General features: G+C 38.7%; 2 protein-coding genes across 9 annotated transcripts in view; one reads left to right on the forward strand and one right to left on the reverse strand.

The window, feature by feature from the left end:
• Nucleotides 1-11,267, reverse strand: part of ACADSB (acyl-CoA dehydrogenase short/branched chain) — a 28,132-nt gene extending 16,865 nt beyond the window's left edge. For 3 of the 7 annotated variants that reach the window (XR_005933543.1, XR_005933542.1, XM_030030202.2), the window contains exons 1-7: nucleotides 11,196-11,245; nucleotides 6,315-6,477; nucleotides 5,270-5,370; nucleotides 4,266-4,472; nucleotides 3,642-3,812; nucleotides 1,189-1,314; nucleotides 692-784 (exon numbers count right to left, since the gene is read on the reverse strand). Coding sequence is in view for 5 of the 7 variants with exons in the window: in XM_030030202.2 (XP_029886062.2) it covers nucleotides 692-784; nucleotides 1,189-1,314; nucleotides 3,642-3,812; nucleotides 4,266-4,472; nucleotides 5,270-5,370; nucleotides 6,315-6,477; nucleotides 11,196-11,240 (906 nt within the window). In the remaining 2 variants the exon portion in view is untranslated. Of the gene's footprint in view, nucleotides 1-691; nucleotides 785-1,188; nucleotides 1,315-3,641; nucleotides 3,813-4,265; nucleotides 4,473-5,234; nucleotides 5,371-6,314; nucleotides 6,478-10,308; nucleotides 10,584-11,195 lie in introns of those variants that run through there. The other 4 variants (XM_030030200.2, XM_030030201.2, XM_041127326.1 and 1 more) reach the window with 4 other exon arrangements.
• Nucleotides 11,268-11,342: 75 nt separating this feature from the next.
• IKZF5 (IKAROS family zinc finger 5) lies at nucleotides 11,343-25,164 on the forward strand. Of its 2 annotated transcripts, none has more exons than XM_030030001.2 (6): nucleotides 11,343-11,383; nucleotides 13,052-13,117; nucleotides 13,995-14,089; nucleotides 14,428-14,591; nucleotides 14,880-15,062; nucleotides 19,866-25,164. In XM_030030001.2, the coding sequence occupies exons 4-6, from the start codon at nucleotides 14,459-14,461 to the stop codon at nucleotides 20,807-20,809; spliced, it is 1,260 nt and encodes a 419-aa protein (XP_029885861.1). In that variant the 5' UTR covers nucleotides 11,343-11,383; nucleotides 13,052-13,117; nucleotides 13,995-14,089; nucleotides 14,428-14,458; the 3' UTR covers nucleotides 20,810-25,164. The 2 variants fall into 2 exon arrangements, with proteins under 2 accessions (XP_029885861.1, XP_029885862.1); XM_030030002.2 differs by lacking the exon at nucleotides 11,343-11,383 and adding an exon at nucleotides 12,213-12,376.
• Nucleotides 25,165-25,167: the final 3 nt, after the last annotated feature.

Genomic DNA, 25,167 nt, shown 5'->3' on the forward strand with positions numbered 1-25,167 from the left:
ATTAAAAATATAAAAACTTGTCATAAGTCATTTTATTATAGGGCTGAGCCTGATTTCCAGTGAAATCAGCAGCAATCTGAGATCCAAATTGAGTTTACAACAAAATACAACACTTTGAAATAACTCCAAGGTCAGCAAATATTTTCTCCTAAGATGCCATAAGGTGCAATTTTCAAACACAACAATGAACTAGGACACTTCTGCTATTAAAAAAACATATTTATTTTAAAAATAAGTTGACTTTTAAAAATAAGTTGTTGGGAAAACATCAGTTAGCATAAGGTCACATTTGGCAATCCCATACAATCACAGCTGGAAGTATTAATATTAAACATTTCAGTATGTTATATTTTCCAAACCTAGCTTTCTTTGTAAAATAAATTTGCATAATGGAAGATAAAAATGTTGATATATTTCAGTAGCAATAAGTTAACCACCAAAGACAAACTAATTGCCATTTAATGTTTTCTAAATCTATTGGTTATGTCACTGAAGGAGAATTTTACCATTTACAGTTGTTTTAGTATTTTACTGTAACTTAGATACAGGAATAGTGACATCTAGTGGCAATTTAGTTTTTAATAAAGTATTTTCTAAAGTTTATTCTTATTAACTTTAAATATTTTGTAATGGTCAATCCAAATTCAAAGTTATATACTGGTTGTATTCAGTATTAAACAAAATTACCCACCTGTGCAGCGATACCTATTCTGCCAGTATTTAGCATTCCAATTGCATACTTATAGCCTTGTCCAACCTGTCCCAGGATATTGGTCTCAGGAACCTAAAGAATAAAACCACTCAATTATTCCTCTTCTATTCTGCTTTGCAACTGCTGGTATGGATCACAGGTGAATCAATGTACATGTTTTATTTAATGTTCCTCATAAGTGAAGGCATAAAACATAAACCAGACATTTGATTCCTAGAATATCTGATTAGAATATTTTCTGTTACATGTGATTATAAACTGATGATTTAGAAAAACTGTATCAAAATTTAAGAAACCCAACCCCCCCCCAAGACTTCTGTGAAAGAATAGGGAGGAAAAAGTTAAAATATGCCAAACAATCAGTATGTCTAAAGAAAAAAAATATACTAGGAATTTAGTTAACATTCTTTCCTTATATGTAGTCGAGTTCCAATTATACACAAATTATGCTTCAATAGCTAAACAACTTACAATACCTTAACATTTTCAAATGTTACTGGGCAGGTAGAAGACGCTCTGATTCCAAGCTTGTCCTCCTTCTTCCCCACATGTAGTCCCTCTGTGTCACGATCTACTATGAAGCAAGTAATTCCCCTGTATCCCTAGGATGAATTAAAAAATAATCAAGAACTGGTTTTTATACTAATATCACCAAATGGTGGTCTAAATATCTCATTCCACTACTGAAATTATACACCTGCTTAATACTATACTACTACATAAAACACTGGCACCATCATCTGTTCCCTCTATGTCTGCTAATTATGGCATAACAAAGGCCAGAGATACTTTCCTGTTAAAATATTCCACGTGGAAAACATAATCAGAACAACATTAAAAGTTCTCTTGATAAGACAGGGGACTGGTATTACATAAACGAAACAGACAGGACTGTGGTGCCTGTCTATAATGGAAATCACTGGGAAAGCAAGTTATTGCTGTGCAGTGAAGCTACTGCTTGCTGTTGGAACGTATGTCACAGGCAAACAACGGACTGCAAGAAGACATCAGGTACCTTTAGAGTAAAGTTGTCAAATGAGTAATGGCTCTAAACCCATCTGTCAGATGATTCTATAGGATGCAAGATTTTACATAAGCTTAATTACTTCAGCTACTTTTCTCATGGAATGCTGCATATATACTCTTCCTTTTAAGGTCCTCCAAAGTAAGAGCACTGACTGATGAGACTGGCGTCACTGGGAACTGTGCGTGAATATTCAAAGTGCAGCAAAATTGTTAAAATACTAACAGACCTAATCTAACACCCAGAATTGGTGCACACATTCTCCTTGTGATTCCAGTTTTCAGAACATTGGTACCACTGTCTCTTCATTTTAGAGAGGCAGTGGGAATATAATTGAGTAGTCTGAAATCATTATGATTGTTATCAAAAAGCTCCAAGAGTTGATTTGGTATTCAGATAATGATCTGGACAGGTCACTAAATAATGCAAGTGACAACACATAGATTGTATACCCAATCTAAATTCTGGCATCTCTTACATACAGGCTTACAATCTTCGTATCTTTGACACCTTAAACTAGATTCTTGAAGTACAGAACGGTGATTCCTGATAGCTGTCACTTTCTATTTTTCTCTCCATGTAATTCTTATTCCCAGTTCTCTCCTTTCCACCACTCATTCTTGCTCCCTCAGCATTTCCCCCAGCCAGAACCACAGTAGCGTCTCTTATGCAACATACTACAGACAAAATTGCGAGGTGTTTCTGGCCGTGTTTCCATCTCTTCCTGTCCCTAAAGTCCACAGCACCTCTTCTCACTATGCGGGTAACACTGAGAGGCAGGAAAAGTCCTGTGGTTCCTCTCAAAGAGTTGCCTCTTATTAGAGAGGAGGCTGCTGTTTCAATCTCACCTCAATGACAGCCCATCTCACCAAAGGAGAGCTGCTACTGCAGAGTGTACGTTTCAGTACACAGTTCTACACTGGTCTGTTCTCTCATTTAAACTGACGTCAACTGTTATTTAATCTTTGAGCAGCATTGACTTTTAATCTCCTTCTTGAATATTCAAAAGCAAATTTCTAACTTCAAGCAGACAAGGTATTATATATTTTTAAAATGTTACACTAATACAGAAGAAACAACTCCAGATTATATGGCAATGCACAGCAGTTAACAAATATAGAAACTGGCTTATCAAATATATTTTCATTTTATGTAGTACTCAAATCACCCACCAGCTTGTGAAGAGATGAATAAAAATTCAGAAAGTGACACGGTGTTCAACTGTTTAATACAATGAAAGAAAAACCTCTCTTCTTATTTAGTCAAAACCTGAAATTTTAATTTTAAAAATAAATATCTTCAAGTTAAATTTTTAAGAAAGAGATATTGGAAGAAGTTTAAAAAATAAATCAAAGTTCTAAACAATTTAGTTTTGTATTTGATTATTACCCTACCGTATTGGTATAGCACATTTTAAAGCCTGCAGCTGACTTTTCTGAATCGACTACCTATACGCAAATTGGTGACAAAACTTGAAACATGCATATTCAGCTACATATTTTTTCACCTGAACATACTTTGCTGTTGTATTCTTGTTAGTTTTCCAGTGCATGTAGCCTAAGCTCTCTTTTGCCTTTCAACAACAGCAACTTGTCAGTTAAGTCAGAAGGGTTGGAAAGACTTAAGACTATCTGTTCTTCCGTTACTCAGAATAATAGAAATGCATGCTGTGCTCTCCATCTAAGCAATTATGATTCTGACATTTTTATTTTCCCTGGTGGGAGGAATTTATTAAATTGCTCAGCAAGTTCTCAGTTTTTGTTGGGAAATATTTTTAAAGGTTTGCTGTCAGCTAGGAAAAGGTTCAAAGAATATTAACCTTTAACATCAGATTATTAATATAAAATCCATAGTTTCATACATCATCAGCTGTCACTGAAATGCATCTATTCTTTAGCAACTTACTAAGGATGGATCTGTATTTGCCATCACAAAGAAAACTCCTGCATGTTCTGCTAAGCTAATCCACATCTTTGAGCCATTGATAATATAGTAGTCTCCTTTCTTTTCAGCCCGAGTCTTCAAAGAAAATGCATCACTGCCAGATCCAGCCTCCGAAAGACAGAAACTGCCTATCTGTCAATTGAAGGGAAAATTTCATTTCAATTTTTACTGAAAATATAGGCACAACGTATAACAAATTCTACAACAAAAATAGTTATAAACAAGCACAAGTCTCTTAAATTCAAACATTTTAATCTATTGCATCAAAGTAACTAAGTTTCAGATATGGAGATTAAGAATAGAAACACTGTGTAATTACACGTCTCTCAAAGTCAACTGCTTCAAAGTTCTTTTCCACAGCAAATTAAATTTTAATGAAACTAATAAATGCCTTTCCACTTTTACGTCTCAGCTACTGACGACAGGACCTATCTATATCATCTCAGCTCTAACCAGTGTTTGAAAGTTCACACGTATTTTCCAATGCTGCGGTCACCCATTTAGTTACTGAAAAAACCCACCCACTAACATTACTTAACTATTAAAAATTATATTATAGTTTAGTAAAGTGAGAATTTGACTCACTGTATCTTTAGCAACTCTGGGCAAGTAAGTTCTCTTTTGTTCTTCTGTTCCATATGTGGTAAACAACTTATTTGTTAGTGTATTTTGGAGTTCACATAGAAGAGCTACGGCTGGATCAACTTTGGCCAATTCTTCTACCACCAATATGATTGAAAAAAATGAAGCTCCAGTTCCTCCATATTCTTCCCCAAGCTCAATACTCATCAGCTGCAACATAAATAGATCAATCTGTTGGTTCTTGTCAACAACTTGTTAGTCCAAGCTGATACTTAAGAGATTAAAATGAAAACCACAAAACGTAAGTATTTCCAGACCCTTCCCCAAAGACCTGTTTTCCTTCAATACCCTAAACAAACTAACAATTCTTCACAGAAGCTGACAGTCAATTCATGCAAGAAATAACGTGTCCAGTATACAGGCCAATCATCACCCTAGTTTGATTACCATTTCCAGAACAATTGTAATCTCAACAGAAGTCTAATATTTAGTGTTGTCATTGTATAAAATGACATTCTAAACATGGACAAGCTTTATGTTTGATAGCAGGAAAGGCTAAATTGAATCCAGGAATGAACACCAGGATATCTGCAACACAAGTCATTGTGGTTGCCCATTAAGGACACAGAGGACTCCTGATACCCTTTCCCAGCAACGCTTATTGGAGTCATGGCAATTCTAGCATTCTACGCAATTACACTTAGCCAATTAAAAAAAAAAAAATAAGGGCAGAGGGGAAAGACAAGAAACTCAAAGCAAAGATGGAGAATGTGGTACGGCAGCGGGAGAGATGAAAATAATATTACAGTAAAAGATGGAGAGTGATAATGCAGTAAAAAAGAAGAGAAAGTTGCCTTGCTGTTGATAAATCCAAATTTTTTAATGATTCATTAGTTCACTTGAGTTATAGCTCTCAATTTTTTAATCTAAATATCTGAAAAATGCACCGCTAGATTCATAAAATGATCTCACTTTCTGAATAAAAGATTAAGTAAAAGTGTGCAGACCCCTTGTTCAAACAATCCCTGTATTACAGAGTCTTCCATTTTCGAATTCTCATCCATTTTTTGCACCAAAGGTGCAACTCGTTCCTGAGCAAATTTTGTCACTGTAATGAAGAGAAGAAAGAAAGAGTGCAAGGAGAGTGTTAGAATACTTAAAGATCAATATAACAGTAATGTGGTACTTCTAACAGGTTATGAATGTATTCCCTGACTCTCCCAGACAAGTTAATAAAAGGACAAAAAGTTGCCCAAGTGAAACAAGGTGATATGCCGCAAGGCTCAGTTATAATTACTTTCTGAACTCATCTACAACTCTCTAAACCAAAACAAATACTTCCTATAAATTCAGAATCTTTGAAAGCATCTCAGCAACACTTATGTAACATTGGTTGACCAAAAAAATTATGTAAAATATTTCAAATACATCCCTTATTTGATTAGCTGTATCGTATTTCTTTATAAATTAAACCTGCAGTTTGGGAAGATGGTCTCAGGCTTTAAAGCATGTTATTTTGAGTGCACAAAATCCTGTATGAGTGTTTCTGTTTAATCTGAGCCTTTTATAAGCTCTCTCCCAGATATGCAGGTCCTCACTCTTTCACCTTTGCTCTGAGGATCCCTTCTGAAACACTGTCTTCTTCGTGCAAGCCTGGCTCATTGCAGACACTCACATCACATCTGTCACCGTTCTGGCTATACCTGAAATCTCTGAAAACCAGCAGGGCAGTTAACTGTAGCTGAACTAAACACCTCAGAAAGGGCACTAGTCAATGCCAGGCAACTTCACTTCTGCAACAGCAAGTTTTAAACAGTTAATATTTATTTATGCAGAGTAAACTGCACTGTGGTATGCGGAACTGTGCTATGGTAACATGGAAAAAGAACATTACGTTTTTCTCTTGTGAACTATAGCAGTTTTAAAATTAAGCACAATCCCCCACAGCAATCTCAACATTTAACTAGAATTAAATAATGAAAAGAAATTTTAAAGCTAAAATTTCCCTTCTAGTTGGACTTTCTGAATTTTAACTACACAGATAATAGGTACCCATATTTTTCAGCATTGTTTCCTCTTCGGTGAATGTTTGAAGCGGAGCACAGACAACTCCATCACTGGCTAGATTTGGCATGAGTTCCGATTTGGAGGATCTAAAGACACACGGAGAAGCTCTCCAAGGAGCCAAGTATGCTGGCATATTTCTTTTCAGCTGTTGACAACAAATACAGAACATGCAAACAGTTAACAGAATTTGTATTTGTATACAGACAGCAATACACAATTTTACCCAGTGTTTTTATTCAGTAAATGATTAGGAAATACAACTTACATTCAAAGTCTAGTCTGAAAGTTTTTGAGAAGATATAACCCCTGCCCAGTGTCCTAAAGAAAATATCCCTTAATTATTCTTCTTTCAACCCCAAACAATTTTCCTTCTGGAAGTTTGCTAACACAATGTTATGCTACAAACTATTCACAAACATTAATTTTAGCAATTTTTGGTGTTTACAAGCAAATAAACCCTGCTGATAGTATTTATTTTTATAGATGATTTTGCAAGTCTGCTGCAATATTCATAGTAGTAAGTGTATATTTTGATAGAATTAATATCTTCATTAACAAATATGATAAGAGTAAATGTGAAATAGACTTAAGAATGCTTTTTACAGAAGACCTGTCAACTTTTAATGATAGATTTAGCTTTCTCCCTGGTTTTCTAGGGACCAGCAACTCTTGTTTCTAAAGCAATCTGATAGCACTTCATCTGGATTATTGGTATTTTGCTGTGAAAGGGCACAACTTTTAACAGCACCGTAGATTTTTGTATTCAAACTGAGTTCTTATCCACCACAATGATTTTCAGAATGAGCACACATTTCATAGACAAAGCCCTGGCATTTGAATGCCTCTGTAAATTTCTGTACAGTTAGTTTAAATCCTACAGTTATTATGTTGATAGTACTATGTAACTAATAATTAATGTGTCTTATTTGGTTGATATATTTAGAAAGTACAGGAAGGAACTAAAATTGAGTAATTTATGCTTAAACTCTCCCCATTCATCCACGATATACAATTCCAAATGATATGAAGAAGCACTGGTTACCCAACCAAGAGAGCAGAGGTATTACGAGCATTTTACTATAAGGGGAATGGTGGTAAGCATATGTGGCACAAGGCACACAAATGAACAGAACAGACAGTGGCTTTTGGGAGCAAGATACGCATAGTGATTGTCAGGTGGGTGGACATAGATAATGTGACAGGTAACTAATTTTGTACCTTGGAGAACTATAAACTACTTAGCATTCAAAGACTTACTCAAGTAGATAACAGCAGGCTTTAGAAAGGAACATGTTTAGTTTGAAAGTTAATATACTTTCCAACAACAGAATAATTTCTTAGGATTTTAAAAAAAGTTAGCATAATGAATATGATCTGGCTTAAAAAGTAACAGGCTAACAGTAGCTAAACTGCTGCAAAATGTATTCCTGAAAAGCGCTATTAAAAAAGAAGCACAGTTCGACTGACTGATCTCAAAAGAGGCAAGACAGAGAAATGGCTTTGCTCTCACAGCTCCCAAAACGCAACTTATTCTGTGGCTAACGTCTACAGATCAGATCTTTGCTACAGATATCTGTCACTATTGCTATTGTCAGTCTGAAGTGTGGAGATATTAATGTCTTACTAAGACAACTGCTGACACAAACCCCCAGTAGACACAGCTGTGCCATAATGTATATATGAGCATATGCCTGCCAACATCCATTTTTGCCAGCACACACTCTTAACCCTACAGTGAGCAGACTGACTGGCTGTGCCGTAACCAGACTGCTATGTAGCTCACAGAATGCAGGACAATTTTGCAATGCACACTGTGATAGCAGCATTCCTCAAAAAATGGCAGAAACTTTGGGGTCAGGAAGTAAAAATTCCTTTGATCCTTCTAATAATTCACTCTCTTTCATGTTGGCTTTCAACACTTGTCATCTCCCTGGCTGAAGAACTGATGTAAAACAGATCTACAGACTCTTTTTGTCTTGGAGACAAGATGCATAAGTCTATTACGGTAAGGAAACTCTGACTTTTGCACAACCAGTCATGCATAACAAAAAAACCAGTAAGAAGTGGCAATATAGAAAACAAATATTGCTGTGAATATTCAACGTTCACTCACATTCAACAACCCTGGTCACATAAAACAAATACTGATTAGTGGGGCTGATTCATGAATACAAAGTTCGGATGATCAGCAATAGCTGCAACACTTTCAAATGAAGACTTAAGTTACTGGAGCCACCGTAGGTCTTCACAGAAAAATAAAACAGGAGTTGCCTTAATAGAGATAAAATCCAAGGCAACCATGTTCTGGAAGCTGTCAGTCAGGAATGGATTATTCGCAGAACATCCAGCTATGGTAGGATCACTCAACACCCAGACGTGCAAGACCATTAAGCATCCTCCTGCGTAAGTCCATATTCTTAGCAAGGTCTGAGAAGGAAAAATGTGAGCATGCACAGACACATACATATATATATATATATTTAACACAGTATGCTTCCTGAGCAGTTGTAGGATTACAAATCACACATACTTCCTGCTTCTTCCACTACTTTATTTCCAAGTACAAAGAAAAGAGCATTTTTCTTTCATGGTGGCATAACCAAAGATGAATCACTGAGAATATTTCACCAGTACTGACCAAGAGCTGTCAGGAAAAATACACAGTGCCTTCTTAAGAATACAAAACTTTTTGAAAAGCTGCAAGTAGGTACGTTCAGTAGCCAATAAGCCAGTACTTTTGAAACAATTGGTAGCATGCTGGGATTACCTCTGCTTTAATTTGATGGCACCTGACACTTGCATGTAGAATTATCGACCATGCAGGTGAACACATCACTAAACACATGCAGAGGACTCTGCTCCATGCAAAGTGGGAAGTACAGATCTTGTAGACCACAAAAACCCCACAGATTTTTCTCATATGCTTTCAGGAAAATGTGAAGCTGGACAAATTTCATTGAAAACAGTTCAGCAAGGTCAAGCACAAGCACATGGGGCTGTATCGGCAGAGGTGACCTGCCAAATGCCTGGCTAGCAAGTAGAAGCTTTGAAACACAGTAAAGAGCTCAGTGTTTGTTACAGGTTACAGCCACCATAGCAGGCCCACTCTTGGCAACAATGCCAAAGGTTTTGAGAAAGTTAGTGCTCACGGGAACTGTCCCTTCGTTCACTTAGCCTCCCTCCCCCTTAGTAGAAACCACCCCAGGCTTTCTCCCCTCCCCAGAGCTTTCACTCGGAGGCTCTTCCACTGCAACCAACCCACTTGAAAGTGGTAAAGTGTCCTACTGCAGCAGGAGAAACAAAGGCAACCCTTCGCGTACATATGCAGACAGGGTTTGATAAACGCTTGTTTGATACCCAGTTGAGATGGTGCTAGAGGGCAAAAGGAATATGCATAACAAGGTTACCTTGAAAAGTCTTAAAACCAGTAGGATGGCCCCAAGGGATGGGACCTATATCAGCAACACCCACACACAGAGCAGCAGCCAACAGGTATGCCAGAGTAATAGCACAGTGTAAAAATGATGTTTTATTTCAACATTTAGATTAAAAAAAATAATCAAGTCACTACATTATTGTTTACATTTTTAGTCTTAGAAGTCACACAGTCATACAGTATTATGACCTTTCAGATAGTTATTTAAAGTGCACGTATGTTACTCAAATGTTTTGATACTGCTTCCCTGCTTTTTTCCCTTCTTTTTCTGTAGGTCAGGTAGTGATTTATGCTGCCACAAGATTCAGACTGCTTGCCCTACTAAACACATGTATTTGAAAATTGGTTTCTGGGTTGCTGATAACATTGATTTTTCTGTTTATCTCAATTCTTACCTCCACCTCAGCTCTTTAAAGATCGGTTCTTTTGGCTTCCTACTGTTTGTTTTACAATCTAAAATGAGATTTTAATGCTGGTGGACCTGGCAGCAGCATTAAGATATAAATAAAAAAAGGCCAAAGCAATGTACTTTCCTAAGCTCGCCTGGCTTTCCTTGATGACTTCCACTCCTGTACCTGTCCTAGCCATCTTCCAGACAGCTCCTGCTTCTCAGCAGAGAAGCTCCATCACTGGAAGCTTGCTTCCCCTCATTTATGGGGTTGGTTTTCTTTACTTCAGTTGTCACAACACACCCACAAGCTGCAGGAGGAGGTCCCAGGCCAGCACGCCTTCTCACTCTGCACAGTAAAAGCGTGTGTGCGGCACAGACCCAGGTTTTCCGCTTGTTTCCTTTGTCTTTTGATTACAGTGCCACAAGTCTGTTTAGATAACCGAAGGAGACATCAAAGCACCTCTGCTGCTAGGACTGTGCTGCCTCCCCACAGGCATATCTGCCACGGGCTGCTCCCACTACAAGCCGTTTCACAAGACTTGCAAGAACTTTTTTTAACAAGAAGTTACCTAATACCACCCCTCCATACAAAAAAAAAAAAAAAAAAAAGCAAGCGCCAGACAGGAGAAGAGGGCCTTCCAAACCCACCCTCAGCCCGCTGCACAGCTGCACTTGAACCGGCCGAGCAGACCCCGCACCCCGCCAGCTCCGAGCCCCCAGCGAGCGGCTTCCCCGGCGGGGAGCCGGGCTCCCGGAGCCCGCCCTCGTCCCCACAGGCGGGACCGGGGAGCCGCGTAACGGAGACGCGGGGGCCTCCTCGGCAAGCGCCGCGCACCCACGGCCCCCACCGGCGGCCCCTCGGCAGCCTTAACCGGCGGTCTGAGGTGACAGGAGATGAGAGGCGAGGCGAGGCAAGGCGAGGCGGGATCCCTCCCTCCCTCAAGCTCGGAACCGCCGGCCCGCCGCTCCCTCAGGCGCCCGGCGACCCCAGCACGGCGGGGAACCCACCCCTCTCCCGCCCTCAGGCGCCCCGCTTCACCTTCGTGCAGTTCCTCAGCCAACCGCCCGCCGCCGCCGCCGCCATCTTGCCGCCCGCCGCCCCCGGTGCCACGCCCCCGCCGCGGTCTCGCGAGGCTGCGGTGGGCCGGGCCGGGCCGCGGGAGGCACAACAAACATGGCGGCAGCGGCGGCGGCAACGGGCGGCGGCCGCGGCGCGGGGTGGCGGCGGTGAGTAGTTTGCCCTCTCCTTCTTCGCCCTGACGCCGTAGGAAGGGGTAGCTCGGCGAGCAGCGCGACCCGCAATCCTCCCCTCCTTCCCCGGGGCGGTGGTTCAGTGGCAGCCGTGACACGCTCTGCCCGCCCCGCGGCGTCCCCGCTGGGGCCTCCCTTTAGCGTGAGGGGGGCGGGCGGCGGGAGCGCCTCACCGGGGGAGGCTGCTGTCGGTTCGGGCGGGTGAGGAGAGCCGTGCTGCCGGTGCAGCCCCTCGGCTTTCCCCTTGTTTTGAAGCCGGGACGACGACGACGACGACGACGACGAACGACCCGTGACCGTGTGGCTTCCCGCCCACGCGTGAAGGCGGCGTGGGTCGGAGAAAGGGGGAGGAAGCGCGGGGGTATTCGTGCGCGGTCTGGCGTGGAAAGGGGGCGGCGGAGCAACCGGCGGTTTTCCGTGGCTGATGACAGGTCGTGGGGCTCGGCCCGGCAACCGCCAACGCTGCGATTCCTCCTCCCCTTCCCACGCAGAAAACTCCTTCAGAAGGAGCAGGAAGGGCTTGGATAGAGTTTGGGATCCTTCCTCTTTGTTATTTTAATTTGAAGTCATTTGTAGTGGAAAACGTGAGAAGACCGGGGCAGAGACATGCCCCCCCCCGCCTCTTTTTTCCCCTTAATTCCTTAAAAGAAAACAGGGTGCATACATGTGCTCGTAGTCATTTTATTCTCTTATAATTACTGCGGTATGAGTTCTTACTGTGTGTGTTAAACTACTGTTTTTACTCTGAATTATCTTCTTCAGTATAATTCTCTAGGCAAAATATTTGTAACGCCTTTCATCCTAGCACATCCTATGGCACTTCTTAGACAATAAACTTAGTACACATCAGCACTGTAACTGGTGTTAAATCCAGCAGTTGAGCCCGTGTAGAAAACGAATAACCGGTATTCTACCCGTCAGTGTACAAAGCTGGAGAAGATGTAGTTGTCTATGTAGAAAACGTTCTGTGTAAGTAGAACTTGAGGAACATCTGGTGTGATCAGCCCATTCAAGTGCCTGAAACATGAGCTGGTCTGCTCAGGTTTCTAATAATTAGAATTGCATTTACTAGTTTGCAGTAGTGACATAGCAAGCATCTGATCTGTATCCTTCTTCCCTGAAAAGGAGAACAGCTGGTTGTATACCTATAAAAAATACCACGTAAAATCACAAAAGGTTCTTTTGTGCGCACAAATGTAGAGGTTTGAGGCAGTGCTTAAATTGTGGTGACTCACCTACGTTGACATAAAAAAAAAAAAAGGATGAATGTTTTCAAATTAAATCGATGAGGAAGAGAAAGGAAGTTTTATGCAGTTGATCACCAAAATAACGTCTTTTCCCCAATCAGATTTTTAAAATTTTCTGTAATTTTCTTTAAAAATTAAATGTCATTATAAAAGTAATTGATCAAATAAGTTTTTGTGCCTTACACAAAGGGATACACGGATTCTTCTGTGAAAATATGGACCTTTAACGTTGTTTCATGTTGAACCATTCAACATTTAGAATGGTTTAATTTTAAATTGTTTTTTCTTATTATTATAATTTGGTGAAAGTTGACCTGGTCAGGACTTTACGTTACATTGTTCTGTTTTTCTCTTCCATGTCTTTCATTCATATCCTGGTATCTTTGTTTTATTACAGGAGACACCAACAAATGGAATACAAATTAACTTAAGCCTACACGAGGCTGGTGACACCTGAAAGAGGGTAGGCAAAATTGATATATAAAGATGTGTTGAAAACTAACTTAATGGTGTTAATAATGATAGTAGTTGAGCACAGTTAGGTATGATGTGAAAGAACATACTCATCTGGATGCGAGAAGTGAACTAACACTTGTAAATAACTTTCAAAATACGGGAGGATGTGTTTAAATGTGGTCTTGAACTCAGGACTTGAGTTTTTGTCGGTCACCCGATGCCTTGTTTAGTAGCTATTGGAAAATGAAAAGATACTGAAAATGTAGCATTATAAATTATTTCTCATTATAATCAGCAGAATAGTAACGTGACTGACTCGTTGTCCTCTTTCCAACTGAATCCTAAATTCTGTCTTCACAAATTCATTGCAAATTGAGACTCTAGAGGTTTGTCATTTACAGTCCCAGAAAAGACCATGACCAATGACTTCTAATGAATAATTTTATTATTTCAATGCAAAATAATGAAATGGATTAAGAGTTTTATGCAGGATAGGAAACTAAAATTTTGGGAGAACTATGAAATATTGCTTTCTATAAGGCTTCTTTTCATTTTTGCTGATTAGCGACATTCACTTGGTTTCCCAACATTACGGTTACCATAACTGACTTAGCCAGTTCTGGGATTTTTTGAAGCCACATGTTCACCAGAGGAACTATTCAAATGATCAGTGAGATAGAAGTGTCTTTCAGTGAGATAGATGAAGGAGTGGATGCAGTCTTTGAAAAGTTTTTGCTGGAAGTGTAATTGTTTTAATAAAACTTACAGCAGTAGAGTGTTAGAATCTGTCTTTCAAAACATACATATTTTTTTCAAGTTTCTTTCTTACAACTCATGGGGGTTGGGAAGAATAATGGACATACGTTTCCTTTTTTTCCTTCCAGGGAAAGTGGAGAAGCTGTGCTCTGTGCTTTCTGTCTGACCTGTTGGGAGTACCTTTTAGAGCATGTTTGCTACTTAACAGGGAACTGAAATTCAGGTATGATCCATTTAAAAAAAAAAAACAAACCAAAAAAACCCAAACAAACAAACAAACAAAAAAACCCCGAGTTTATTTTGATTATTATGTCATTTTATCCCATTTGATACTGTCCTTATGTTACTGATGCTGAAATCCATTTCCCCAGTCATATGTATTTGGTGATCTTTAATGAGTTAAAAATTCTAAAAAGAATATTCTTATGGTTATCAATTTGTGCATCGATTCATGCTATATGATAAAAATAATCCTTCACTTAAAACCAAGGTTTTAAAATTTTTTTATGAATGCATTCAAATTCAATGACACTTGTGTTTGGAAAATATTTTTCCTTCTAGGCACAAGTGGTTGTAAACATAAAGAGGGAATATGGGTGAAAAGAAGCCAGAACCTTTGGACTTTGTAAAAGATTTTCAGGAATATCTTACACAGCAGACTCACCATGTAAATATGATTTCTGGATCAGTTAGTGGAGATAAGGAAGCAGAGACTCTTCAGGGAGGTAAGCTAATTTCAGTGCTATCAAATTTTATTTTTTTGAGAATGACTGCATTGTTTACATTCCAGATAATTATGGAGACTACTACAATTGTATGGAAGCATCTCTGATAGTCGTTTTCACATCACAAAAGATACGTATGTACCTTTGTTTTAGTCATGGTATGATTTTATAGTTCTGTGTATTTAAAGACCAAGGGCATAGAGAAGCAAAAGTTATTTGGCACAATCTCACAGCAAAATAGATAGTATCCCACTGATGCTTGACTGAAATCTCTTGCGTTATTCACAGCTGGGACAGAAGGTGATCAGAATGGTCTGGATCATCCTTCTGTTGAAGTTTCACTGGATGAGAACTCAGGAATGTTAGTGGATGGGTTTGAAAGGACATTTGATGGAAAGTTAAAGTGTCGATACTGCAACTATGCCAGCAAAGGAACAGCACGGCTTATAGAGCATATCAGAATTCATACAGGTATGAAGTATTCTGCAGTACTTTGCTGTGAGGCATTGTGATACTAACTCAATGGTATGATTTGCAAGTGAGGAGTTGGCATCTTCAAGCAGTGTGATAGTTCTTAGAGTTACTCAACAATTAGAACCGTTTGGGTTTTTTTAATAGACTGGTTTTTTAAGGGTGTGCCCTGTACCTATTTAAAATATCCAAATTTCTACTTACATTTATTATTGCAACTATTGAATTTGAAGTAACTATATATGGGAGTAAAGTTTAGCATGAAAGCATCAGTGTAAATTGAAGGGCCCTAAATATAACTTTTAGTTTTTCCTTGCTAATCAGAAAAGTGAAAAATGTACATGTTGCCATGTGGAGATTTATAGGGGCTGCTTCTCCTCTGTTGTTTAGCTATGAAAATACTATGGTTTTGTACAACATTCTAGATGTGGAAGTATAAAACATAGTCATAAGAATAAAGTTTTCGTATTGGTAGAATATTCAAATGTGAAGGCATATCGTCAAATAAGTGATTAATAACAGTAATGAAAAGAAAAAATACTGTGGCTTCTTTAAGAGTGTTTGCCACTGTTGGGTTTATAAAGCTGAAAAGCAAAATTCTTAGTAAAGGTTAGAATATCCTAAACTGTTCATGAAGTCAGCTCTGACTTCTTGGCAAATGAGAGAAAACAAACGAAAGGTCCTTGTGAAGTCTGACTTTGGTGCCTGCCCAGTGTATTACACCAATACACTAGACTTTATGGCTGTTAACTAGAGTAATAAGAAAAATTGTATTCTGCAAAGAATGGAAGTTTCTACAGGTGTCCAGTCTGGTATGGACTGTCCCAAAACTTTTAAGCATATCATTTCAGTGGTCTTGGGCAGGTGGCCTTCTGGTACTCCCTTTGAAGGAAATGCATTGTTGTAACTTGGATGTAATTGTAGCTCTCTTCGGGTATGGTTATTGTTAATCAGATGCTTGCTTTGCTGTGAACCATTGTTTCTACACAGTAACTCCCAGGATGTATTTTGGGAAAGTCAGTGCTCCTTGCACTGGCCCTGCCGTGTTGGCTTGTTTTGACAAGGCATAACGGTATAGAAAATGGCAATCAACTAGAAATCAAAGAGTTCCGAGGTTTCGACTCTGAAGATCTTGTAAATTCTTCTCTTGTGCTACCATGAGCTACCTCTGTGTGTAGCTGTTGCTGTTTTCAGATTCTCAGTGGAAATTTTGTGTAGATCCAATAGTGGATAAAATACTGTGGCTTGTGGACCTGCATTTGTCACAGCATTAATGCCATGGCTTGCTGCAGATCTGCAAAGCAGTGGTGTGTTTTGGAGCATTATTTTTGTCTAGTTTTTCATAAAGCAGTTACAGCTTCACCTACCATTTGCCTCATATGGTATGTGAACAACGAGAGATCTTTTCTTTTTAACAGCTTTACTCTGTGCAGTGCGATTTCTGAGCTTGTGAAATGAGGGTGATGCAGTAGTGGGAGAAACTGTAATGCAGACTTACACAGTTCATTTTTAAAAGGTACTGAAAGGTGCAGAAGTAACATCAACTTTAAAATTCCATGTCTTTTCAGTAGCCTATAGCTATTGCCATCTAAAAACTTGCATCCCCAAGCCCACAGTGACTACTGGCCAGTTGTCAACATGAGCAGATGGACTGCTAGAGCTGTGATGGGAGACATAAATTACTACTCGAAGAAGTTGGTATTGTGCGTTCGCTGATCCTTGAGAAGTTTTTGATGGCTTTGGTGCGCATGGGGTTTCTCGAACAGAATGACTGAAATAATGTGTTGTTACTTAATGCCAAATGTCATAAATTAAAGCCATACTAGAAAGCAAAAAATCAAATCTTCCTCCTTTAAGTATCAAAATGTAGGTATTGGTATAGTGTCAGCATTCCTTCTCTTACTGTAGGAAGTTGCCTACCTTTCTTATACTCTCAGATCTTAGGTTAACAGTTCTTTTGTGTTTTCAGAATGCTTTCTTATCCTGCTGCTACTTTAGGGAGTAGAGGTTATTAAGTGGCTAGAGGTAGCAGAACAATTCCTGGTGCAGATTATGACCATTTCAGCATGGTTGCAACATAATATATACAAAAGCAAGAAGGATTCCAACCAAGAATTGGGATGCTAAGAAACATCCTCAAAAATCTCTGACCCAGTGGTCATTATTCAGAAGCAAACATTCCATGAGCTACACAAACTCAGTTTTTAGGGCAAAGCATAATACTTGGGGTTTGTGCCTTGACTAACATTTTGAGTCGTTTCACATGGTCGCAGTGTATGGTATTGTTAGCATTATACCAGAAGAAGAGAGCTTTACGTGTGGGGTGACTATTGTCTCAGTGCAGCTGCAGGTATTCCTGTTATCAGAGGGTATATGCATGACTCATTTGATCAAAGAAACTTTCACAAAGGTGCTAGGAAAAGGTAGCCATATCGAAGGTGCACATCGCTCTACTGCAAAATCACGCAGTCTGAATTATTTCCATTTTCAGAAAGCTAACTAGCAGAGAGAGAGGCATACAGGGGCTGTCAGCCTGTCATCTACCAAAGAGCTTCAGCAATTCACACAGTGAACGCTTTGTAGCCAGGTTACTGGTTCAAACATGCCTGATGCCTAATGAAATACCAATAACTGTACAATGATAACAGTTCATTTCCCTATAGCAATCTGTTCAGCTTTATAATATAGACAGGAATCTCAGGCTGTCAGAGGCTTATTTGTTTTTTCTGTATAGTTTCCACTTTGCCTTTTTACAATATGTTTCATATCCTTAATTTTAATACACACTGCGTGGTGTCCTGACAGCAACACCATTTTGCCATTAACTTAATGGCTCTTCAGAAAGCCCCACTTTGTTTCTTTGTACAGAGACAGAGGACTCCAGAACAAGGAAGGGGTTTTTTGGTGGTGTTTTTTTTTTTTTTTTTTTTTTTTTTTTCCACTTAAGGACAAGGACATCCAAGACCTGAGTGTAGTTTTGCTCAGAAGCATAGTGGGGAAGCGTGCAAGGGGCCAAGAGATGGATTGCACGGACTAGGAAGGCTCAGAGTGACTGAATCAGCATTAAAATAGGGAAGTGATAGCTCCCTAGTAGCCTCAGAGCAATGTAAGTAAACAGGTAATGCATCCTGGGTAACATGCAAGTGCAGCAAGGTGTCTGCCAAAGTAATTATGACCCAGGCATGATCACGCAACCATTATCAAGTGCAACTTACTGCAGAATTAACTTCATGCTGAGTCTGACAGCAGTATAATTAGTAGTTCATCAGCTGTGGTGTATTAAGGGTGTGCAACATGGGATGCAAATGTTTATCTCTGTGTAACCAGTTTAGAACGAAATTAGCCTATTCAGATTGACAAATTCTTTGTGAATGCAGGGAGTTTGTCAGCCTTTTTATGTCATTGTACCAGATCTCCAGATCTTTACACATACATATCTATCTGAATACATTTATATGCTTATGGAGAAATCATGGTTTCAGTTGGTGCAAATAAGGTACCTAGAGGCAGCACAAAAATTGCTTGCTTTCCTCTTGAAGAGCCAGTGATGTAGGAAAAAAGAAAAATCTCCTATTCAGTATCCCAGATTGTGATTCCAAACTGTAGGATGCTCCACACGGGAAGGTCTTGCTGCGTTGGTCACATGCCATCTTATGGGGCCTGTACAGTGCTTGCAGTGTAATAGTGGCCCTTGCTCCCTTCAGTCTCTGGGTTTTACAGTTGTTCTAGATGGATTTTTAAAGCCAAAGAACAGATGTATTGCCCTGTATTTAAAACAGTAGAAAATACTTTAAAAAAAAAAAAAAAAAAAAAAAAAAAAGTAAAGGCTGAAGAGAAGGAGCCCACTCACATTTTTTTTGAGTTTGTCGTGCTGTGTGGCAAGAGAATTGGTTGCTTAACAGTGATTTAGAAATTGACCTGGCATTCTAGATAGGAAGATAAGACGATGTTTCATTTCAGCACCTGAAGGTGCATCAAATCCTTTAGGCATTTCTAACATTGCAGACCTGGATCTAAAAACTCCTAAAAGATCAGTCTATGAAAGGAAAATCAAAAGTCCCGAAGTATAATGTTACAAATGTTTTGGCCTGTAATTATGTTTGAAAGTTTTCTAAGTACTTTTTAAAGTGTTAATGTGATTATCTCTAAATATTATTTAATAGAAGAGGAAAACTCTACCTATCAGGAATAGCTGGTACTATCATGTCTGAGAGAGCACACAGTTGTCCAGGGCTTAGATGGCTTTTGTTTTCTTTAATAACTCTTAAGCCACAGGATCCTTTTTCAAAATTCAGTTCTTGAGCGGATGCGTGTGTACGTGGGTTATTTAGATAATAGTTCCAGGATGTTTAAAACTAGGAGTGTTTGGAAGGTATGGAAAGGATACTCTCCCTCAATGTTTAAACACAGTTACCATTAAGAATGATTACATTTTGGTGGTGCAGACATTCCTGTAGCCAACTGCTTATGTGGTTTATAGGTGAGGTAGAGTTTGGATCCAGTTAAGAGCACTGCACAAACATCACTGCATTCAGTCCTTGGCATCATTGCTGCAATTCCTAGTCAGGTTATCTGTTATGCTAATTCTGGTCACATTTTTTTCTTAATGCTTGTTGTCACTTGGGTGAGGCAGAGATGTCTAAATTTACTTTTCCACCAAATAACCAACTAAACTCAAGACTAGCAGTGACTGTGAAGCTGAACTGTTAGATTAGCAGCTCCCAGTTAGCTACTTTCTGTTCCATTAAAAGCCTTTTTCAAGCACTCTTGAGATGCTACAGTTAATCTGTTGTAATTTTCCAGGTGAGAAGCCGCACAGATGCCATTTATGTCCCTTTGCATCAGCTTATGAACGTCATCTGGAAGCTCATATGCGATCGCATACTGGTGAAAAACCATACAAATGTGAATTGTGTTCCTTTCGCTGCAGTGACAGAAGCAACTTATCTCACCACCGCAGACGCAAACATAAAATGGTGCCTGTCAAGGGTACAAGGTCTTCCCTAAGCAGCAAGAAAATGTGGGGGGTTTTGCAGAAGAAGACCAGCAATTTAGGGTACAGCAGAAGAGCATTAATTAATTTGAGTCCACCTTCCATGGTGGTTCAGAAACCAGACTACCTTAATGATTTCACTCATGAAATCCCAAATATCCAGACTGAAGCATATGAGAGCATGACAAAAACAACCCAGAGCAGTGGGTTGCCAAGAGATCCACAAGACCTTATGGTAGATAATCCTTTAAATCAGCTCTCTACATTAGCTGGACAGTTATCTAGCTTGCCACCTGAAAACCAAAATCCAGCCTCTCCTGACGTTGTTTCCTGTCAAGATGAAAAGCCTTTCATGATACAGCAGCCTGCTGCACCTGCAGTAGTTTCAGCTGTGTCAGCAAATATTCCTCAAAGTTCATCTCCAACCAGCCCAGATCCTCGGCCTACACACAATCAACGGAACTATAGCCCCGTGGCAGGTCCCAGCAGCGATCGCAGTGCCCACACCAGTACTCCCAGCATAAGTAACAGTCAACCAAGTACTCCAGCTCCAACCCTTCCAGTTCAGGACCCTCAGCTTCTGCATCACTGCCAACACTGTGACATGTACTTTGCGGACAATATCCTTTATACTATTCACATGGGATGTCATGGATTTGAAAATCCTTTTCAGTGCAACATATGTGGGTGTAAGTGTAAAAATAAGTATGACTTCGCTTGCCATTTTGCAAGAGGCCAACATAGTCAACATTGACTGAGAACGTGCTTTCATTTAGTTTTTTAACATATTACAGTATATTTTTCATACTTGCTGAAGGAAAGCTTGCACATGCCCATAAGGAATCTTCACGTTAATCAATTCGACAAAGGAGGCAAATTTATTTCTGCGTTGTCGTAAAACTTGCCAGGGAAATTTTGTGTAAGATGTAGTTGTTATTTTATATGTAGCCTTTCAAAAAAGCTGAGTGAGTGCTGTAAGAATTGGAATGCATTTACATGCTTTGGTTGCTAAATTTAAGTTGCTTGCACTTAATCCCAATAAATGGTCTATAAATGTAGAAGCAGAGCATGTCCTGAAACGTAGGTTGCAATTATCAGACTATTTACTAGGCAAGATAAAATATATTAACCATAAAATACGAAAGGTTAATGCAATGACACATATGGTTACTTTGGAGACATACTTGTCCTTAAAAACCTAGCTACTCCAAATGGGAAAAACAAACAGAAACAACTTTCACATACAAATTCAATTTGATGTAAAACTTGCTGTAATCTGATGAAGGTTAATAATTTAAGTTTTTGCTTAGTATAGTCTAAACTCTTCATGCTAGGGTTCAAACACTAATTTAACTATTATTTTTAAAGCTCATCACAAAACTAGAAGATAACAGGTTATTGTGAATGAAACTCTGGTAGGAAAAAAGAGTTAAAAGCTTGTCATTCACTAGTTATACAAAAGAAAAATTAAATATGACACCTTATTTTAAACTACTCTTACCAAATTTTACGTGTCATTCTTTTTAAAAGGAGGTAATTTTAAACAGTCATAATAAAGACCTTGTAGAACTAATATATATTCCGTGAGATTTTTAACTGCCTTAAACTAATTTGTACAGATATTTAAAATTTGCACAATTAGACTTCTGTCTTGCTGATAGAAGTTCTAGTAGAAACAAACAAGAGGTTTACAAATTAAAAATCATTTGTTCAGTTTTATCTCGGGCCAAGCTACAACTGATAGGTTGCCTGCATGTTTGAAAGTTGTATAATCTAGTTTATTGTAAACTTCGGCTAACTTGGAAGTCAGTTTGTCTTGTCCTCTCCCCTGGATTTGTTGTCCGTTCAGTGTGCTAGAAATAAGGGGAAGGGCTTCTGGGTTTTCTGAACTGTTCATATAGTAGGGAAAGGAATACCGGCTGACTACATTTGAAGTCATTGTGATTAATAATTGTAGGTGGCAAATAATAACTAAAGATGTACATGAAGTCCATTGCACATGTTTATTTTTTTTATACTGTACATCTTACTTTAGAAGCACCTAGGCTAATGGACAGGCACTTTAATGTAAACCTAAATAAAACTTCCTAGCAAAAATTAATAAAAGCTCTTAATGTGCTACATAGGAATTTGTAATGTTTCAAAAAAAAGTGAAGAACTGTTACTTTTCCCGTATTTAGACATGCACTTTTACCTTAGTTTGTCTTGAGACAAATTAAGCTTCCCTTATATATTCCCCTTTTACTATCAGCAGATTATGGCAGCAAATATGTTTTGTTAAAAGCAGGAAGATTTTATTAATATTCTGCAAGTCAGAGGTTGTAATCTGAATAGCATACGTTTGGCTTATTCAAATGTATATTGTTATGGGAGCTAAAGCTTCCTGAAGCCAACAGAAAAACTTACAATGACTTCAGTGTAAGATCAACGCAGGAAAAACCACCCTTCTGAGAATTTTAGCTTTAGAAGTAACTTTGACTTCAGTGAACTAGAAATTTTCAAACCAAATATGTTTCTCTCTACGTAACTTACCTACTGTTGAATTTTCCGTGCTTAAGTAACTAGCTGAAGGAACTGGATTCTTGGCTGCACGTAGTCTTGTAGTAATGAGGTCAAAAATATGCCATTGAAGTACTTCCAATGTAGTGAAGATGAATGATAGCACACTATCACTCTTAAAAATGTCTTTGGTTTCAGGCCTGGTTCAAAATCCTTTTCAGTGGATTTGTAAAACAGAATGTAATTTCTATTTTTCATAGTGACACTCTTTATAATTCCAAAATATCTCTTTATTGCTTTATACTTTCAAAATTTATTTTAAAAGCAACACTGCAACTCTGTGTGCATAAACATAGAGAGTCCTTTATTTTAAGGACGAAAGTTGATTGAACTGGAATCCAGTTGGAAGTTACTGCTCCTATACAGGTTTTGTAACATGACTGTTCTAGTCAGAGAGTAATGTAGAAATGATAGCTCTCTTTTGATCATGTATTGACACATTCTAAAATCTAAATTTGGTAAAAATACAATATTAGAACAACAGACGTTAGTGTTGAAGACCATTACAATTAGTAATTGATAGAGGTCACTTTCCTTGCCTTTTGATAGGTGAAGCAAACTTCTATTCCTAGGCTCTAGCAACTCCAAGGAAACTTCTGGAGTGGGGGTGCTCCAAGGAGCACCTTCCAGGACTGAATGATGCTGATCACAACAGCCAAGTTCTCCTTGGTTTGTGGCTCCAGCCTTTCTCCCTCTTGGTATTGGTAGGGAGATTAACTCCGATGTGCACAGATGTTTTGAGATTTCATCCTTCCATTCCATTTACGTGGTTTCTGACCCATTAGGATTACTGACCCATTACTGGCAGTGCCTGTAAACATTACAGACTTTTCTTTTTGTGTTGGCTAATGATTTGGCGATTTAGAAAAATGACTTCTGAATCATGATGCCCCTGAAATTTCAGGTAAGAGAATAGATAGGTCACTAATAGAGGTAGCTGCTAGCAAGAGGAAGCCTGCATGATCTTACTAAAAAGGGGCCCTCATTTAGGAGGGGATCCTCTGTTATGGGGGGAAGGTAGAAAAAAAACGACCCCAAAAACCCCTAACCCCAGACCTTGCAAATTGTTGTTCAGAAGTATTTTAATACTGCTGACTTAATACCATTGTTTCTGCTTCAAAGTACCTAAGGAAAAGAAAATGAGCTTGAACACCTATGAACTGTTGAACAATGATAAAAATATTTTTCCTTCTTTCCTTGTGCAAGCTCCTGTTTGCAGGGGGGGTTCTTAGGCAGCAGCAGGCTTTGGTGTTCATCCCTTGATCTGCAACCAGATCTGCGGGCTGGATCCCTGCTGACTAGTCCTTCAGAGAGGGTCCCCCTCTGGACTAGGATTCTTAAATTTTCAGCATAATACTGTGTGTTCAGTTGTGCCAAACAGTACCCTGACTATATCCGTTTCCTTCTGTCTACTGAGTAGGATTGGAAGGTGTATTTTCATATTAGTTTTTCACAATTTTGTACATACTATTTACTATAATTTAAAGACCAGAATTAGTACTGGAAAATTGTTTTAGAGTATGATCCTGATGATTCCCTTGTACAAGCAGGCCTTGCTGAGTCAAGGAGGGATGCTCGTCAGGAATTGTGGGATCGAGTCCTTGGTTAGTAGGACTTTTCAGATTGAGTTCTCCATGTGCTACGCTGCACTACCTTGTTTTTGTTTTAAAAACCAAATCCTTATATTATAAGGTGACAATTAGCATTTTAACTTGTATTAACAGGGGAGTTTGGGAATGAGCTGAAATTTTTCCATAGCTTGACTCTGTTAAGTTCTGTAGTTGCAAAACATTAACTTTGTGGGGTTTTTGTGTTGTAATAGATTATTTTATGGATTTGTTGACATTTTTAACATGCACTATTTATAGTACTCTTAATACAGACTTATTGTGAGACTGAATAGTCCAATGAACATGCAGATACTAGACTGAAGATCTTAGGATATTATCTTGGTTAATACTGAAACCAACTGTGAAGCAGCTAATAGGGAAAAATAGTTGTTTTTTCACAGATACATGTTTAGATGAAGAGGATTTTGACATAAAGTGTTGATTGGCATTTTAACATAAAACTCAGTGCTGGAAGACACGTTCCAACAGTGTTTCCTAGCAAAATGATCTGTTGCTATTTGTTTTGTTCCAGAATGTTTGGGGGGGGGTTGCTTGTTTGGTTTTTGTTTCTTTTTGACGAAGGGAATGTAATTTAGAAGTCTTCACTGGCAAGTTTTCTATTAATTTTAAGCTTCTTTGAAAATCTACAGCAAATGGATGTTCTGCTGCAGGAAATCTATCCCCTGCTGAAGCATTTTTCATTGAGCAATCTTTGTGTATGTGCTTTTAAGTACCTGCTTTGTTAATAATATGTATTTCAGTGTAAAGAGCATATTTTGTATGCAAAAATGAAACCTGTTAGAGTTGTAAAATAAATTTTATTGTGTAGTGAATGTTTTCAGATGACAAGGTTAATTCTGAAATAACTCGACTATATCTAGTGTAGTTCATGTTGTGAAGCTTTGCTTTTGTAAGATACGAATAAAATAACACTTTCTAATTA

The sequence above is a fragment of the Aquila chrysaetos genome, chromosome 11 (genome assembly GCF_900496995.4).
Source record: "Aquila chrysaetos chrysaetos chromosome 11, bAquChr1.4, whole genome shotgun sequence".
NCBI classification, from domain to species: Eukaryota; Metazoa; Chordata; class Aves; order Accipitriformes; family Accipitridae; genus Aquila; species Aquila chrysaetos.